Genomic DNA, 19683 nt, shown 5'->3' on the forward strand with positions numbered 1-19683 from the left:
CTCTTTATAATAATCGTGTTCATTGTTAAGTTAAAGATATGACGGTACACCTTCGCCAGCTGTTAGTAATGATAATAATTAGACTTACCGACGGTGAAATCTTCTTCATCAATGTCATCAGGCACGTTGTAGCTTCTACCAAGAGATTCTTGTATTTCATTGTTAACAATTAACATCCATCAATTCCATCATGTCATCTTAAACGTTCTTTAAAAGAATATTCCATTTAGATATATTTGATACAAAACCAAAATATGTTGCCTTTTAAGGCATGTTTATATTTCAGACACATATGATATGATATAACATGTTTAGAAAAAATCATTCCTACAATAATCAATTCACTTCCTTATGGAGACACGCAATAACTTCAAACTAGAGGACAAAAAAACTCCACCATTTTGGGGCAGGACTTCAACATTTAATTTGGGGGGTCCGAAATTTTACAATATGTATAAAAATCGGTGGAAAGGAGGGAGGCAAAATTTTATATTTTTAGGTTTAATATATATAAAATTAAAATAGAGATGCTATTTCTAATAAAAAATCAGGAACGGCTACAATCCATTTTGCCCTATAAAGCTCCGCCCTTACCGCCCATGTTTTGAGCTTTTCCAAGAGCTACAATATTTCACACAAATAATAGTTTATATTTATTTATCCATGGTAAAATTTAAAAAGAAAAAATATCAATTGCAACTAATTGTTGATTTGTTCACATTTGATTCTTGTTGTTATTATTATTATTATTATTATTATTATTATTATTATTATTATTATTATTATTATTTTTCTTAAAAAATGTAATATATCATCTTACTTGTTCACTTTTATAAATATACACCTTAAAAGTCTTAAAAAAAAAGATTTTAAATAAACACCCCTAAATGCATAAATGCAAAGGGTAAAACGGATAGGTGCCTACACCCTCCTTCCGTCTAAACACCTGCAGAACCTCGCTGGCATATCTGGTTGCGTAAAACCTTTACATTATTTCGATATTCAAAAACACCAGAAATTGGCGATGCCCAGTAGTTGCAGCATTCGAGCTCTCTGGATCCTCAACAATCAAGACACCGTCGTCTTCTCCCGGTAATTTCGATAACTATATTCATAATTTACTAGGGCTTCATGTTTGTTTTACTTTAACAGATCCAGCTTATTCGTTTTCCGTAACTCCTTGTTGAATCTCTAAGTTTAATCATGAATTCTATGATTATCGTTTTATTCTGTTGTTGTGATTTGAGCAGGAGGTTTTCGGTGGTTGAAAGACGTTGGACTGTTGCTTGCAAGAAAGCAAATAAGAGGTCTGAAGATAATCAAGACGCAAATTTGTCGTCATCATCTCTTCCCACAGATTCGGAGCTAGCTGATGCATTTGTGGAACGGAAAAAGAGGTTTTTCCAACCTGAGATTTGTTATTCTTTGCAAAAATTGAAATTTAATAATATTTTTTCAACATTATAACTAATTTAGCTGCATAATACAGAGAAGGATCTGTTCGTGGGTATGGAATACGGGTCAAACAGTCAATCGAAGGATCAGATTCATGGGTTGATGATCCAATTATGCGTCATATAATAAGCCTTCATGTCAAGAACGAAGAAGATGGAAAAGACGATACATTTTGGCCTCTCATTTTGCACACCAAAGGCCAATATTACATCCTTATACTCCCCTTGGTTGAACCTAGTCATTTGAAAGCATACAACACAATTCGTAAGAGATCTGATTGTGGAAATGGCGTTGGAGTTGATGGAAACTTGTCTTCTCTGTTGCTTCAACTTCCATCCATCACAGGGTATGGTAAGTTGCTTGAGTTTTTTCTATGTATCTCATATTTATGTCCTTTTCCACCATTGACACAAAGATTTGATATTTCTCCATAGGGCATTCATGGTGGCACATGTTCTAGGAGACATAATCACATCAGATTTTCAAGAACCTGAAGTTATTGGAAATGCAGCTTCATCTGTTGGAGGTTTACTGGATTCATTAACCGGAAGTATTGGCATTTCTGCAAGACCAAAACCCGTAGCACCACCAGTTGCAACCTCCACCAATTCCACCACTGGTTCTGGTGGCTCTGGTGCATCAGATTCTCCAAAGCTTGGTCCCAAAAACCCTGAGAAAGATGCTCTTCGAAGCTTCATCACTTCTGCAATGCCCTTCGGTTTGTAATCTAATCTCTACTTTTAAACTTCCTTTTTTAAATTGAAGAATCATTTAATGAAATGCTACTTTTCTTGAATAAAGGCACCCCATTGGACATCAACTACTCAAACATTTCTACTATTAGAAACAACGGGTTCTCATTAACCGATATGCCACCTGTCGACAGCAAGCAGCCAGCTTGGAAACCTTATCTATACAAAGGAAAACAAAGACTAATATTCACAATTCACGAGGTTATAACTGCAGCAATGTATGACAGGGATGAAATCCCTGACAGCCTGTCGATATCCGGTCAGGTAAATTGTCGGGCAGAATTAGAAGGGCTGCCCGATGTTCTGTTTCCCCTGACCGGATTAGACAGTAAAAAAATCGAAGTAATTTCATTTCATCCATGTGCTCAAGTTCCTGAACAAACTGGAGGTGATAAACAAGCAGTTATGTTTTCACCTCCACTTGGGAATTTTGTCTTATTACGTTATCAAAGTCCATGCTCTTTAGGAACCCCAATCAAGGGATTTTATCAGCTTTCAATGGTGTCAGAAAACGAAGGTGCGTTTTTGTTTAAGTTGAGTTTGATGGAGGGGTATAAGAGTCCTTTAACAATGGAGTTTTGTACTTTGAATATGCCTTTTCCTAGAAGAAAGATAGTGGGGATTGAGGGGACACCTTCTATTGGAAGCGTGTCATTTACTGATCATTTTGTTGAGTGGAAAATTATACCCAGTGGACGTGGGGTTAGTGGGAATAAGAGTATTGAAGCAAGTTTTCCTGGAACTGTGAGGTTTGCTCCGTGGAAAAGTCAAAGGGTAGTTTCGTCCGGATTTTTACAAGGGATTGTGGGTGATGAAGAGAGTGATACGGAAATGGAGTCAGGGAATAATAACATGGTTAATGTAGATGAGTATTTGATTGAGAAGATGAATAAGAATCTTCTGGCGGTTGATTTGGAAGAGCCGTTTTGTTGGCATGCTTACAACTATGCAAAGGTATGGAAGGGCAAAATGGTCATTTAGTCTCTTGGCTGTTTCTTTTTTACTTAATCTGGACATCAAGACACCTATTTTTTTCCATATGAATATTGTGAAAATTGTTTTTTTTGGAATGTAAGGGCAAAATGGTCATTTATTAATTGTACCAAATTGGCACAGGTATCTTTCAAGATGGTTGGGGCATCTTTATCAGGAATGACAATAGATCCTAAATCCGTGAGTCTATTCATGTTGTTCCTTTTTTTTAATATTAGCTTACTAAAAGGAAAAAAAAAAAGTAAATAATATTATTGAGTTTATGAAGATTTTTGTGGCTAATTGATATGCAGGTAAACATTTTTCCATCTGTAAAAGTACCTGTGGAGTATTCTACTCAGGTGATTTTCTTTATGTGTTTCAATAGCTCTATATTTTATAAGTCTATTTTTATATTAAAAAAAAATGTTTATATATTTGGCAACAGGTCCACTCTGGGGATTATATATTGTGGAATACATTAGGTAAATGCCCTGTTGCTGCTACACCAAAAGAAATAGGCAAAAACTGATTGTGATTATGCACCAAAAATGACAACTTCTAATTTATTCATTTTTGTTCACATATTTTTGTGTAAACTTTCATGTAATACATTTTGGTCTTTCAAGTTTGAGTCGAGTTTATACAGTACTAAAATAATTTAAGTATATAGTGATACTTTAAATGTAGTATTTATAGACGTAATCTGTAAAGTTATTCTAAAGACAAATTCGTAAAAGAAAACTGAGGAATATAAAGGGTATTTTTGAAAACTTATACAAGTTAGAAACAAGGAATACGATTGAATATTTGTTTCATTTTTTTTTATTTAAATCTAAAAAAAAGTAGAAGAAACATAACAAATGAAAAGTAGGCATGATACAAACGCCTAAAATGTGACGGTTGATTGAAAAATGAGTGATATCAGAATCGATCGGTTTCGTTAATATCTCTAGAAAATGGTCATTTTGGACATTTGTAGAAAGAGTTTTTAAAAAACGGTTGATGTAAATGAGATAAAAATACACATAATAAATTTTTTTGTTGTCCCGAATGCCTCGAGGTTAGTATATTTACAAGGGGATATTAACTTAAAAGAGTAATATATTTTTTGATTTGTATATATTTGGTCACTAAGTTTTTTTTTTCGTCCACATTTACCCCTTAAACTTGTTAAACCGTACACATTCAGTTCTTATGTTCGGTTACTCTAGGTTAACCGAAAAATACGGACTTAATAGGGTAATATATTTTTCATTTTGTACATATTTAATCCTTAATATTTTTGTACACATTTAGTCCTTAATATTTTTTGTTTCAAAATAAGCCAGTTTTGTTTTTTGTACTCATTTAATACTTATGAATGATTTCATTAAGTTTTTCTCACGACATCTTACGTGTGACAATCATTGATGATGTGTTTGGGGTTGTTGATGCTTATGTCTATCTTGATATCGATTGCTTGGTTGTGTAGGTCTTATGGGTTGTCTTAGGTCTTGTGTTTTAAATGACGTAACTTTTTCATACGATATCATATTTTAACAATATTTATATCCATGTGTTCGTTTTTTGAGTCTACTATAACCTTCGTTAAGATTACTCCCGTTAAAATGTAATATATTTTTACTTACAATACTTTTTAACATGAATAATCTAAAGGAAAATTGTAGTAGACTGAAATACAAACACATGGATATAAAATATAATATATTTTTACTTACGATACTTTTTAATAGGAATAATCTAAACGAAGATTGTAGTAGACTGAAATACAAACGCATGGATATAAAGATCGTTAAAATCTGAAATCGTATGAATAAGTTATGACGTTCAGAACACATGACCTAATCAATCAAGTAGTCGAGATCACGATAGACACAAACATCAAAAACTCCAAACACCTCATTAATGATTGTCCCACGTAAGATATCGTCAGAAAAACTTAAAGAAATCATTCATAAATATTGAACGAGTACAGAAACAAAAATGACATACTTTACAAAAAAATATATATTAAGGACTAAATGTGTACAAAATAAGATATATATTACCCTATTAATTCATTTTTACCGTCTAACCTGGATTAGTCGATCATAAAGATTGAATGTGTACATTTTAACAAGTTGAAGGGGTAAATGTGGACGAAAAAAAAACTCAATGACTAAATGTGTACAAATCGAAATATATATTACCCTTTTAAGTCATCATCTCGTTTTACAAACAAAGAAACAATAATTTTTGTTCATATTGTTAGAAAATTTTGTCAATGTTTAGGATGAGTTGGTTGTGAAAAACTGTTTTTATTTTCCAAGAAAATGTTTTCAGAAAATAAAGTTGGGTTTTTATTTTATTTTCCATTGAAAATTTTAGAAAAAGATAAAGTTTTCATTTTCCATCTTACAAATTTAGAAAACTTTGGAAAACTATAAAAATCATTTTTCTAATTTACATATAATTTGGAAAAATAAAAATTTTATTTTTAGAAATTTTATAAAACTAAATGAACCAAACACGTTTCTAAAATTTTCGTTTTTTTTTGAAAAACTTTCCTAAAAAAATGAAAAGTTTTCCACAACCAAACACATTAATGGTTTTAGTAAATCTTTTGATACATACTCTAAAAACGATGTGTTGAAAGTCGAGTCGGTCGATCTCTAACCGATCACCTTACCAGGTTTATGGTGCAAAAAACAAATGACATTATTTCATAACTTATTTTAAAATTACAAAAGTACAAAAAAAAAAATCTTCAAAATTAAAATATCTAACATCCAATGTTTAATTTCTCAATAATCAACATCAAAATATCATGAAGACATTGTATTAAAAACCCAAAGCTCACTAACATCCCAATCTTTGTTAAAACAATTCAAATCAATAACTTCTAACAACCGGATAATCTTCAAATTCTTCATTTCCTTCGATATCAAATAAAAGTTCAATCTTAACAATTACATTCAAACGGAAAGAGAACATGAGAGTGGAGATGAATGCTCAGAAAATTTCTAATTATGACCACTTTTGCTGCAGCAGGTCCTCACATATTAAGATAGGCGACATACAAAAAAATGTCAAACCTTCGTATCTTTCATTGACAAAACTGGAATATAAATGATTAAATGACAAAAAAAAAAAAAAAGACCAACATATAATCACTTTTACGTATATTGCCCTAGATTTCATCTATAGGAATCTATTTTGCAACGCAATTTGCAATAGAAAACGCTTCATACAAACTACATTTACACCTAAGCTACATTTTTCTTCTTAAATCAACACCCTAAACATCATCCACCTCCATCAACTCAAGCGATAATCTCATATTCTTGTACTTTCCTACGGGCAAAATGCCATTAAACGGGTCGACCCGTGTCCATGAACCCATGTCTGATTCTGAAAATTGTTTGATGATTATGATGATGATGATGTCATGAGAAATCACTTGCAACCGATCCATACATCTCCGACTGTTGAGGACTAACATCCGGTCTCAATGGTGGTGGTTGGCCACCACTTCCACCAGCTTCACCGCCGGACTGTTGTAACCAGATCATTCGTTAGATACTATAAAATAAAAACCATCATTTACAACAAAATTTCATCATTTTTATAACGATTCTCACATTGATTAATCCATTAACATGTACAACAATGATTGTTATATCATCCGTCCGATTCTCATGTTCTAACCATGATTTGTAGGATTCTGCAACCACAGCAGAACACGCCCCTCGTGGGTCCATGTATCTATCAACCTACACACCCAAAAAGTGCTTAATCCATTAAGCCTAAAGCTCATTAAGTCAAAAACGAAACAATCAAATTAACAGTGTATGGTTTACTCAGTACTTAATTACCATATCAACAACAGTTTGGCTAGATAAGAACTCAAATACGCCATCACTTGCAAGAACAAAGAATGGATGATTATGAGTGAGTTGAGTTACAGAAACTTCAGGAACAGCCATAACACCGATCTTTTCAGCAAGGCTATCACCTACACTGCGTGTAAAAGCAGTTCCAGGATACATTGCATTCTGCATCCATAAACGTGGTGGATCGCTACCTGAGCTTTCTTCATCACCCCATGATTGAACACTCGGATCTTTTAGCCCTTCAACTTGATCGACACTCAAAACCCTAGCCCCACATTCTTTCACTCTTTCACATTCATCGTTTCTATAAGGGGTTTGATCATCGGATAAATCTTGAGAAACTATACGACCTTGATGGTCAGGTTTAACGGAGATCACAGCTCTTGAATCGCCGACATTAGCCACGTAAAGCTTATCATTTATTACAAGGACAGTAATCGCAGTTGTGCCACTCATGGAATCGTCGATGTCTGGGTTGTCGTGGAGTTCGTTGTTAGTTGTGGAGAAAGCGGAGTTGTAAGCTTTTACGGGATCTTCCAACAATGTTTCGTCACTGGAGAGAATCTCGATGAGCCTGTTCTTGACGAAATTTGAACATTGTTTGCCGGAATGACCATGGCCATCGAAAACACCGAAGATGTGGACATTGGGGTTACCTTGGATACTTGTTTTGATACAGAAACAATCTTGATTATCTTTATTCGGGGTGTCAGGGTAATACCCACGTCGTGTAAGCGCGGCACACTCCAGCTTGAAATCGTGAGAAGGGATAGGAATAACTTCGGAAAACTCATCTGCTGTGGCGTTTTTTCGTCTCTTCCGCTTCATCTTCTTACCACCATCAGACAAAGATGATGGAAACTTGCAACAAACACAACCCATGACTCTGTCCCTGTGGCGAAAACCGAATCAAACCGTGCACGCACACCACATGTTTGTGAAAAGTTTCAAGCGAAACAGAGAAACGATGACACCCAAAATGGGGACGAAAGAAACCCTAGAAGCAACAAACCCCTTCAAGGTATAAATTTATTTGGTTGAAGGGGATGATTGCGAATCTGCGAACCATCTTGATTTATCTTTTTGATTTTGTTTCCTCCCGGTCAACGATGAATTGGATGTTCTTGAAAGAAGTCTCCTTCCCCCCATCAACACGAAAATATGTCACGGAATGTGAAATGGAAGTTTCTTGGAAACAATGTTGAGAGGAATAGCAATGGAAATTGGAAAGGGGGAAAACCCATATCAATTGCATTTCTTTTATGATTGTGCTTGGATTTTGGTTGTAAAATAATATTTACATTTTGTCAAGAACTATTTTAATTGTTTTATCATTTCGTTTAATGGAATGTTTGTAAGAATTTTTTAATTTTGTTTAGTTTTGGGTCATCATATTTCCACTAAATAGTTTTATGACAAAACTTCATAAATGGTTGACAAAATTGCAAGAATGGTTCTGTGGTATGTCAAAACTAGCATGTTCGGTATGTCAAAACTAGCATGTTCGGTCCAAAATGAGTTTTGCTTGCAAGGATGGTCCAAAAGTTTGATTTTCTTGCGAGTTTGGTCCAAAAATTGTGAAACTTTTTAAAATGACAGATTTGCCCTTGGTATTTCCCATTTTTCAATTTTTTTATTACATAAATCAAAAAAGAAAAAGAAAAAAGAAAATAGATCTATCTCTCACTCACTCACACACACACACACACTCTCTCTCTCCCTATTGGAACTGTCCACCACTTATTTCTTTAACCACCACCTACAGCTACCATCACCACCCCTCGCCGCCACCACCGCCACCACCACCACCGGATGCCACTACTATAAAAGAATCAAAAATCAAAAATCGTTTTTGTTTGTTGTTTCAAATTCTTGCAAAAGAAAAGTTGATTCAATCGAAATCATCAAATATTTAGCATTCATAACCAAAATCTAATTCAAAACTCAAAACACCTATTTATCTATGAATGTTCAGCAATTTTTAAGTACATAAAACATTCAAAACCAGATGAAAGAACCTTGTATTTTGGGGGTCTCCTTGTTTGGCTAATCTGGTAACAAAGAATAAAGATAAACTGAGACCACCTACAAATCTATCTTCAAATAAATCGAGTAAATCGAGACCCGCCATTATACAGATTCAGACAACAATTTCATCGCCTAAAATCGATCCCAATAGATACAAGTATGTAAAATGGTCTCCCCGTTGCCTCTTCTCTCTCTTCTTTTGAAACCTACAAATCGATCGGAACAAAATTTCGATAACAATTTTCATCCCCACCGTCGGAGCCATAACATTGCAACCAACCACCTCCTCCAACCTACGCATCCAAGCCCCTGCTTCCGGTGACATGATCCAAAACATCATCGGTCACCCACATCTTCTTGATGGTCGCCCTTGTTTCTTACTTCTCCGGTGAAGAAAGCCACCACAGTCGTCTATGGCAGCTCCTCCGCCTCCCCCTGTCGTGACCCACCACAATCTAACATCCCAAATCCAAATCTACAATGGGTTTTCTTCGTTCTTGTTTACCGATTCTAGCCTTTTAGTTTTCTTTTCCTAAAAATCTCATGGTCCCATGGAAGAAACGCTTCTCATCGAAAATCGGAACTCTGAAGTCAATTTAAGCAAAGTAGAAAATGAAACAACTTCATAAATCAATTCACTTCCAGGCGCCAAATAGTAGATGAGAATCTCTTATTTACAAGTGATACTTGTACACACAACTACAGATGGACTTGTGAAGGCGAAGAAGAAGAAAGGTCAACAAAGAGGGGAGGATTTCACTTTATTGTAGAAATTAAAGAAAGTCAATTTCTTTACTCATTTTCTTCTCTTTAGTTCTCGCATCTGGTTCTCGGATGACTGTAATCAACAATCTTTATTTTACAAAAACCTTCATATCTTTGTTTTCATGATCTGTATTTAGAAACTTCTTGGTTTGTGGGAGGAAGAGAAATCAGGGGCGGTGGTGATTAAGTTGGGATGGTTCCGATTAGAAGGAGACAGTAGTAGTGACGTTAGGGAGGAGGAGAGATTGGTGGTGGTGATTTTGGTCAATATTATCTAGTTCCCGAGAGAGAGAGAGAGAGAGAGAGAGAGAGAGAGAGAGAGAGAGTATTTTTGTTTTATTTTTAATTGTTTTAATAAAAGAAAAATGGAAAATAAAATAATAAGGGGCAAATCTGTCATTATAAAAAATTTCATAGGAAAATGGACTAAACTCGCAACAAAACGAAACTATTGGACCATCCTTGCGAGCCAAACCCATTTTGGACCAAAGTTGCTAGTTTTGACATACCACAGGGACCATTCTTGCAATTTTGGTTCATTGCTTTTCAAAATGTAAGATATAATCCATAAGTTCAAAAACCTTTTAGATGATTCTTATGGTTTCAAAACTTCTGGTCATTTTTGCTCACTCCGTTAACTTTTAGCCATTAAGGGGCTATTTGTTTTGCACTTACCTGATCCGGTCAGAGCTGACTGCTGACTCGGTCAGCAATCAGGCCGTTTGGTAGAGGCTAAAGTTGGTTGACTCGATCAACTATTGCTGACCAACATCCAGACTCGGTCCACCAAAAATTAGCTGCTGACCGAGAAAGTGAACTTCCTTTCCCCCAAAAAAAACTCAATTTTTTTATGGTTTTGTTACAGTTCCATTTGATCAATTATGTGTACCGAATTTCATTTGTTTACACTAGTTTTTTTTTTTTTTTTTTTTTTTTTTTTTTTTTATGGTTTATGAACTCCCCCCTTTGAACTGTTTGATACGATTATCAACTTTGATGATGCCTTCAAACTGTCTGATGAAATGCCGCAGAGGCACTCTCCTTTTGGTTTTGTATAGAGGCACATCTCCTTATGAAATTTCCAGTTGGGATGGTGTTTGGAAAGTCGTTTATTAAAGGGTAAATGATGAAATTATCCTTCACAGGTCCAACATTATTAGTGATGAAACGATGATGAAATCAAACAATCGATCATCGACAAATTTGCCAAAGGCATGTATCATAGACACTAAAAAAGGTTTATATTGGTGGTGGTATATTTTTCATTTGGTGTTAGATCAATGTCTTCCTTTGGATCAAGAGAACATGTAGGTGTTGTTTTCTGGTTTTGCTTTTGCTTTTTCTTTTCTTTTTGTTAGTTCTATTCATAATTCGCTTGTAGTGAAACCCAAGTGTTGTAGATTCATCATTATTGATAACAAAAAATACGAACATATATTTCTTGTCAAGAGTGTTTTTAATATCACTTTCTGTTCAAGTTAGTGAAAAAAAATCATTTTGCAATTGCATCTTTTTTTTTTCCATAGAGTGTTTTTAAAACAATTTTGTCAAGGGATCTATTAGAATTTTATAATTATTTTGTAATCTTTGTTGTTGGAGCTAATAAACCTTTGTAGTTGGTTGACTTACGAGTTTATGTTAAGAACAATGAAGCAAATGTAATTTTATAAAAAATTTATTGAGCAGAAGAGACAATATAAGGGTAATATGATCATTTTTCATCATTCAACACAGTCAGTCAGAAAAATAATCAAACAACATAAACTCATTCAGAACTTCTAACTCAGTCAACTCTAACTCAGTCAGCAATTATCAAACGACCCCTAAGTGTGAATTTCTCTCTCTCTCTCTCTCTCTCTCTCTCTCTCTTAAAATCAATCTAAAAAAATGGATTGCTTTTCATAATTCAATTCAATTCTCCCTAGCTTCATTCAAATATCCCATATTTTGCTTCTATAAATTTTAAATATCAAAAGAGGTTATCATGTATTAGGTCCTTGATTAATAAAAACGGAAACAAAGAAAATATAACGTCCATTTCCGTTTAATGATTTCGAACTAGTGTTAATAAATAAACTGAGTAATTATATAATTAAAGATTAATTTTGTAGGTTTTGCAATTGGATTAAGTAAATAAAATGTATTATATAGATATAAATGGGTAAATGAAATGAATAAATAATAATAATAATAATAATAATAATAATATAATAATAATAATAATAATAATAATAATAATTAAAATGATTAAAATAATTCAATTTATTTGAGATAAATAGAGTGTATAAGTTCAGGGGTCAAATAGTAATTTTCAGAAACTGAGTTTATTAGATAAATTAGGTTTTGGGGGGTATTACGTGAACATGAGGGATTTTGAGGACCAAAGCTGTCAAAGCCCATTTTAGTTTAGTGTCTTCTTCCCAGCTGTGATGTGTGTGTGTGTGTGTATATATATATATATATATATATATATATATATATATATATATATATATATATATATAAGAGTTAGGTTCATATATAAACTCTAATTATTGTGTGAACGTGTGACCGATTCCTGACCAATCAACACTCGAGGTAATTTTGGAATTTTACATAAATTTATTTTAGTAACCCAAAATAAAATCCAAAATTATGGACACTTCCTTTAATAGGGGATTGGTTATTTTCTTCCCTTAATTCGCCCATTCACCATATTCACCTCGATCCCAGGAAGAAACCAGTAGGAAAAATCACCCCCCTGAATATTAATGGTGTGTGTGTCGATCGGCCCCTACCTCATCTGCTGCTCCACCACCAACATTGCCCACTTCCACAAAATCACCACATTCAGAACACACTGAAACTTATATTATCATCTCCTTCCCCGTTTTTTGTTCTTTTACCATATATCTGCAAATCGAAGAGATTGAGAAGGATCTCCATCTCCATCGCCTTCTCTCCACGTCAGGCCACAATCGCCACCCCATCAACATAGTCTCCTTAGAGCAAACACATTTAGAGTAGATACGATCCGGTCCCCACTTCTTTTTTATACATTTCCTGTACATCGATGTTGGTTCTCTATCTCTTTAGAAAACAATTCAACAGATTTCGAGTCGAACCAGGGGTATGCTCAGTCTGTCATATCTTACTCTTTTATATCAGGTAAATCATTAATGTCTACCGAATTTCTTTCTCTTTTGTTGTATATAACTGGGGTTTCCCTTAAATTCTCAAATCCTAGGCTCGTTAATTTACAAATCATTAAGTTTAATTGTTTATGTGATTTTTAATGGTATAATGACATCTACTACAATGTGGATCTTTCTATCTTAATTACTTTTGCTATGATTTATTGTAATTTTCATATGCCTTGTATGTGTTTGATGAAATGTCATAGAGAAATATGTTTACATACTTACATACTCAGTTATTACAAGTTGTCATACTGTAATTTAGTAGTAATATGTGCGTCTAACTACCTTTTTCTTCATATGGGATTTATTTTGTTATTATAGAAATACAAAATGACAATTTGTGTGGTGAAGCTTATGAGTATACAGACTCTAAATTAGTTCACACACACACACACACACACACACACATATATATATATATATATATATATATATATATATATATATATATTGGAGTTTTACATTGAAAGTTTAGTGTTTCATTATATTTTTCCTTTTTTCATTCTTTGTCATCTGAATGATACTTTGTCTAGTTGTTAGTAACCTCTTGTTTACTGATTTTTCATGTCTTGGTTTTATGGATGTTTGCATATGCAGATGCCACAATGTCAAAGTAACATGGAATGATGTGAAATTGCTACAAGTAAAAAAACAGAAATCAATGAAGTCATAGAATTTTGGGAAGAAGAAGATATAAATTGAAATGATGTAATGATGAACAATATTTTATTCCTGGGAATCTCCCTCTCTCACTAGTACTTACCATTTGCCAAATAAATACTCTGTGTAATTGAAATCAATTAAACTCAAATTAAAACTGAATGTTGCATATTCTATAAAAGCACCACATTTTCTTAAAAAACACTACATTCTATAAGAATGCTTTGTGTAATTGAAATTCATTAAAATCATATTAGAATTGAAATTGGAATAGAATAAAACGTGATAAGAAAAATAAGTCAAACATATATCCTTAAAATCCTCCATTCCTAATTTGTTTATCATCAAAAAGTCTAATTTACCCTTCTGATGGTTTCAATATAGAAAATAATTAATTTTTTTCTATTTAATTTCAATAATGCCATTGATGATCCTAACCCTCCATTCTTTTAATATGATGGATACAATTTGGTCATACATTCACACTATAATTACAATTCACATTTAATCCTAAACCTATATATATATATATATATATATATATGTGTGTGTGTGTGTGTGTGTGTGTATGTACACGATTGTTTTCATTTCTTCTTTTTGGCCTACGTTTCGAGATTTAAACGAAACCAATGCGATTCCTGACCCCAAATACTTTGAGTCTCGATCTTAAGAACCATCTCCCTTCCCTCGTTGAGCCTCAGAAACCAAGAAAAAGAGATGCAAAGTAGGAGACCGACGTCTAGGGTTTTGTGAGGAAAACGAGTTGCTGAGCTCGAACCCGACCACTTTTTCGATATGTTTGACTCCAATCGATCCCTTGCATCACTCCCATTCATTCCTCCATCTTTTCGGTGCTGTGGTGGTCGGAGTTTCCCCGGCAACCCCGAAGTCGTCAGAAAACCATTCTTACCGGGATTTTGTTTGAAGTTGTTGTTTCTTGCGTGTTTTTTGAGTTGAAAACTCTCAAACCTTTGCAAAAACTTGTATTATTCATCTTCTAAGCTTCACAAATCATTTGTATTTTCAAACTCATGGAAATAACCCCAAAAACATGAAAATCTCTCAAAACCGAGCTTATGGAGTGATTTTCTGTTTTGTTTGATTTGGTGGAGTCAAATGGATTTTTTTGGCCTTATTTTTTGTTAATAATGTATTTTGGTTCCCTTAGCATGTAAGATCTAGTTTAGACAACTAGATCCAAGCTTGTAGCTTCAAAATGCTTCAAATTCTTCCTATGAGTTCTGATATCAAGATTTTTGATAATAAATGAGTTGGTTTTCTTTCAAAAAAATTATCGAATCTGTTTCACATCTTGTGTTGGATCCCTAGAACTCATATTTGGATACCTTTTTGCCTTGTGTTGGTACCTAAACTCAAGAAAACAACACATTTTTCTTGAGTTCTGTCCTGAAACCCTCAAGCCAAAGAGCTACACTTTTTGAATGATTCAGGTCTGTGAAATCTGATTTTTAACTACGCTTTACGATTAAAACAAACCCACATCATGTCGTACAAGTCTGGTAAGGTGTGAGCTTTTAAAATGAGAACTAAGTTTCGTCTAAGGTTATGTGTGTTTGGTGTGTGTACAAGGTTGTTAATAGCGATTGCTACCCTCGCTATAACGAATAGCGTATCGTAGTTGTGATGGGTCGCTACCATGCATAGGCCAGGCAATAGCATGTGTAGTGATGCCCGACAATTTTTTTTGTTTAAATTGGTAATAAACGTAGCAATTAGGCTCGGAATAGATTTAGGCGGATAATCGTACAATCAATTTTGTGTCTTCCCTTCTAAATCGACTAAGATCGTATGATCGGCGCCAAAATCACCAAAATTGATTTTGGTGGGTTATTTTCCCACTTCTGTAACAATAGCGACAATAGCACAATACACCTCACTTTTGGAGTCATAACATTCTCTTTTGTGGTATTGAAACGTAGTTTTAGACTTTAGAGTATAAAAATAACCATTCTTTTGTGGTATTAGAACTTAATTTTAGACTTTAGAGTCTAAAACTAACCAAATTTTTGTGGTAAACATCTTTTGGAACTTAATGTTAGCTTAATAGAACTAGTACTTGTTAGTTCTATGTGTTATTTTTTATTGCTGAATAGGTGCAGGTAAATATAGTGTTTAATTTTATATGAAATCACAAAACATGAAATAGTTGTCGATATTTCATCGCTATTGCCACATAGCGTCTAGGTGGGTTGTCGCTATTTCCTCGCTATCGCTATCAATAACCTTGCGTGTGTACAACACGAAAATATAAAATGACTATGAAGTAAAAGTTTAAATAAAGTATAATACGTGTATTAACGGGAAATGATCTAAGTAGAATTACTATTATGGGATGTAGGTGTTTAGATGAGAGGTTCATCCTAGCCATTATGTGGTTTTATCCTGCACCTTCCTATTTCAGGTGAGTTCTGATGAACTTACTTATTATATGGACTATGTGATGTTATATGTGTATGTTACAACAATGAAGGTCCCAGTATGGTTGGGTGGTGTAATGATGAAGATTAATGAAGGTCTTAGTATGGGTAGGTGGTCGACCACTATAGGTCCCAGTGTAGGTAGGTGGTCAGGATGGGAATCTAGTGGTACCATCTGGAGTATGTATGTTAGCAATCATGTTACACCACCGAAGGTCCTAGTGTGGGTAGGTGGTCAGGATGAGAATCTAGTGGTACCATTTAGAGCATATATGCTAGCATTTATGTGATATGATGTTAGTAATATGCGACTTATTACTTGAAGTATGTGATATTATGTGTATTGTGTATGATCTGTATAAGGGGTGAGTGTTGTGGTTACTCACTAAGTCTTAGGCTTATAATTATACTTTATTTTTTATTTGCAGGTCCTTCAAGCTCGAAGGGCGAGGAGCTGACATGATTGGGACATCTGGACATTCTCGGAGGGGCATGACATCTAGTTATACGTTCTTTTTATGCTATGGTTTTCAAAACATGATTTAGTTTCCACAATTTTATTACGTTTATGTTGATATGACGTGAAAAGATAACTTTATGATTTGCTAATAATTATGAATAAAACATTTTGGTAAAACTTATACTCTCATTTAAAAAAAAAATTATGGTTGAATTTTGGGATGTTACAAGTTGGTATCAAAGCAATGGTTTGAGAGAATTAAACATACTCTTAGTGTGTTTAGACTCCAACCACTGCTAATTTTCAAAAATAATTATTTTTATAAACAAAGATTAAGTAAAGGGACCAGTTTTGAAAATATAAGTGAAAGGAAATGCCATATGCCTCAAAGAAGAGAGAATGCATATCGTCCAATCATTCGGGCTCCACAGCTAGTCAGTATGTCTAAGTGATATGATATATGATGATTTATGTGATGAAACTGATTTGTATGTCTTATTTGATGATTATATGCAAATTAGTACATGCTTATATGTTGAAGATCTGATTAGTTCCACCTAGGCAGCTTGTAGTATGCTTGCCATGATTTTGCATGTTAGTAGAAAGACAAAGGAGCTTATCAGGGATAGTATGCTAGAGTTGTTTGTTAGATTAGCCGCTTGACTGGTGATTTTCTTGAAATCTATATTGATATTAATTAACTGTTAAACGAATGCGTTAGGATTACATGCCCCTATAATTAAATAATCTCAGACTGCTTGGTTTAGCCATATTGTTCAGCTCTTGTTTGATTCCAACCATTGTAGGGCAGATCTCTTAGTTGGAGGTTTGCTTAATTCTAGATGCATGTAGTTAGTATTCGTAAGATAATTAATTGATATTGGTAGAAGTTTATTCCCAGTGGGATAGGAGGGTGAGGTGGAATATATGGTTAGAAGAATCCTAGAAGAAAAGTATAGGAAGATTAGTGGTGAGTGCTCATTTGAGCATGTGTATATGTGATTATAAGGTCAAGTATTGGTAGTGAATAGTGACTTGGGAACCTTGAGACAATTCTTGGGATGAGTACGGATAGGTGTGGAAGGTAATATGAGCCCATACTACCGAAAGCACATGATCCATACGAGGATCAAGAGGAGTCGAAGAGGTTACCAAGGAACTGGTAGAGATGGTGTGGTATGTCGTTATGATTCATTTATATCATGTTTCCGTGTTTATCGAGCTTATGGTTATGATTTGTATGGATGAGGATGATTCTGGTTTTGGTTCAAACCTAAGTTGGTCGAATGGCTTGAGTTTGAATATTGCAGGCATGTGCCAATTATTTGATTAGAGGTCGTGTGGACCTAGTTCGAGGAAGGATCATCTTGAGTATCTAGACTCAAGGAAGTAGAGAACGTGATGACCAATATGAGGTTTCAATTATTATTGGGACGGTTAGCCAAAGGATCGAGATGTCGCTTGCTACGATGTAGTTTTTCATGTCTTCCATGTGAGTTCAGACTCTCATCAATTAATTTATAGACTCAAGGAAAAAGTGATCATGATGTTTGACAGGAGTATTGTAACTTTTTTAAGGGATGATCAGTTGAGTACTTGTGTTGTCATTTGTTATGATTTATTTATCTTTTTCCAATCTCCTGAGTTTGAGGAACAATAGATCATATATTTATCAGTTGTTAGATAGAAGAGATGGTATATTAGATATTGGATTGCCTTGTCGGTTCGGTGGTCATGATGGAGACCAGGTCACAAGTCGAGTCTTCAACCCAACTTTGAAAAGGAGTTGGTGCATGGAAAAGCATCATTAACAGTCAAGAGATTCGAACCTGTTGATGCTCATCAGAAAGTTAGAGGAACTACAAATTTTGCAGCAGGTGTAGGAAGATACAAAGAGAAGATTATATACTTACGTCTCAAGATGTTTCAAATGTGGTTAGGAGAATACTTGCAATTGGGACTGTAATTAAGGTAGAGAAGAGAATATATTTCTTTTCAATCTGTACGAGGTATGTCAAGGATGTTGTCTCTAATATTTGGAGTAATGGTGTGAGATTCAGTACCCCTTATGGTGGCTAGTGTGGTTTGCTATGTCATGGTGATCTGTTATGATTTGTTGGTGCTCGGGTTGGGTGGTGTATTTTGACTGACTCAGGTCTTGTCTTAGTTAGTTGAATCGTTAGCATGGGGCAATCAGATCACTTGTTGATTGGCTGAGGGATTCAAGAGGGATAACTGGAAGAAGGAGAAGACCAGGGGTCAGATTGATATATTCATCACCGGCAGTCGGGGGCTTTTGACCCAATGTGGTCGGGTTTGGGTTCTAGTTTCCAGAGGACCTATCAAACATTGTTAGATGAGGTGGGTAAATCTAGTTATTTGATTCATCCTATAGTCACAAAAATGTATCAAGACCTGAGACACAGTTATTGGTGGCCTTGCATGAAGAAGGAGATATCATGATTTGTCGAGAGATGCCTAACCTGTAGGAAGATCAAGATCGAGTATCGGAGACCACATGGTAAGTTCAAGCCTTTATAGGTCCTTATGTGGAAATGAGAGTAGATCACCATGAACTTTTTCATCAAATTACCGAGGATGACCAAGGGACTCGATGCTATTTAGGTTATTGTGGATCGTTTGACCAAGAACGCCTATTTCCTTGCTATTCGGGAGAGCTCATCGTGTGAGAAATTGGTTGATATTCATATTCGAGAGGTTATCACTTGTCATGGGGTGCCTAATTTTATAGTATCAGATCGAGACGTTTAGTTTACCTCCAAGTTTTGGAAGAGGTTCCATGAGGAGTTGGGGGTACCAGACTGCATTTTAGTACAACATACCACCTGCAGACAGATGGCCAAAGTGTGAGGACTATTCAGACTCTTGAGTATATGTCGAGAGCCTGCATAACACCAACAACTATCATGCCAACATTGATATGCCTCCCTACGAGATTATTTACAGGAGGAAGTGTCGAAATACGGTTTGCAGGGTGGAAGTTGGACAGAGAGTCATGAGGATCACAGAGGTGGTGCTCAAGATGACTAAGCTTATTCAACATGTCATGCATAAATTGTTGACGACTCAAAGCTGACA

The 19683-nt window shown here is 34.6% G+C and overlaps 2 protein-coding genes across 2 annotated transcripts; one reads left to right on the forward strand and one right to left on the reverse strand.

Moving 5' to 3' along the window:
• Nucleotides 1-892: 892 nt before the first annotated feature.
• LOC111885091 (AP-5 complex subunit mu) lies at nucleotides 893-3839 on the forward strand. Its single transcript, XM_023881381.3, has 8 exons — nucleotides 893-1092; nucleotides 1251-1397; nucleotides 1490-1801; nucleotides 1890-2173; nucleotides 2257-3161; nucleotides 3324-3380; nucleotides 3494-3541; nucleotides 3628-3839. The coding sequence occupies exons 1-8, from the start codon at nucleotides 896-898 to the stop codon at nucleotides 3709-3711; spliced, it is 2034 nt and encodes a 677-aa protein (XP_023737149.2). The 5' UTR covers nucleotides 893-895; the 3' UTR covers nucleotides 3712-3839.
• Nucleotides 3840-6221: 2382 nt separating this feature from the next.
• Nucleotides 6222-8277, reverse strand: LOC111885096 (probable protein phosphatase 2C 35). Its single transcript, XM_023881385.3, has 3 exons — nucleotides 7037-8277; nucleotides 6803-6934; nucleotides 6222-6715 (listed from the first exon to the last, which is right to left on the reverse strand). Exons 1-3 carry the CDS (start codon nucleotides 7934-7936, stop codon nucleotides 6608-6610), a joined length of 1140 nt encoding a protein of 379 aa, XP_023737153.1. The 5' UTR covers nucleotides 7937-8277; the 3' UTR covers nucleotides 6222-6607.
• Nucleotides 8278-19683: the final 11406 nt, after the last annotated feature.

This window comes from Lactuca sativa, chromosome 6 (genome assembly GCF_002870075.4).
Source record: "Lactuca sativa cultivar Salinas chromosome 6, Lsat_Salinas_v11, whole genome shotgun sequence".
Lineage (NCBI taxonomy): Eukaryota > Viridiplantae > Streptophyta > Magnoliopsida > Asterales > Asteraceae > Lactuca > Lactuca sativa.

Coding starts and splice junctions, on each gene's coding strand:
- LOC111885091 (XM_023881381.3), top strand. CDS start 896: ATGCAAAGGGTAAAACGGATAGGTGCCTACACCCTCCTTCCGTCTAAA. Junction 1,093..1,250: donor GACACCGTCGTCTTCTCCCG/GTAATTTCGATA, acceptor TGATTTGAGCAG/GAGGTTTTCGGTGGTTGAAA. Junction 1,802..1,889: donor CAACTTCCATCCATCACAGG/GTATGGTAAGTT, acceptor ATTTCTCCATAG/GGCATTCATGGTGGCACATG.
- LOC111885096 (XM_023881385.3), bottom strand. CDS start 7,936: ATGGGTTGTGTTTGTTGCAAGTTTCCATCATCTTTGTCTGATGGTGGT. Junction 6,935..7,036: donor GCCAAACTGTTGTTGATATG/GTAATTAAGTAC, acceptor TTGGGTGTGTAG/GTTGATAGATACATGGACCC. Junction 6,716..6,802: donor ATGTTAATGGATTAATCAAT/GTGAGAATCGTT, acceptor TGGTTACAACAG/TCCGGCGGTGAAGCTGGTGG.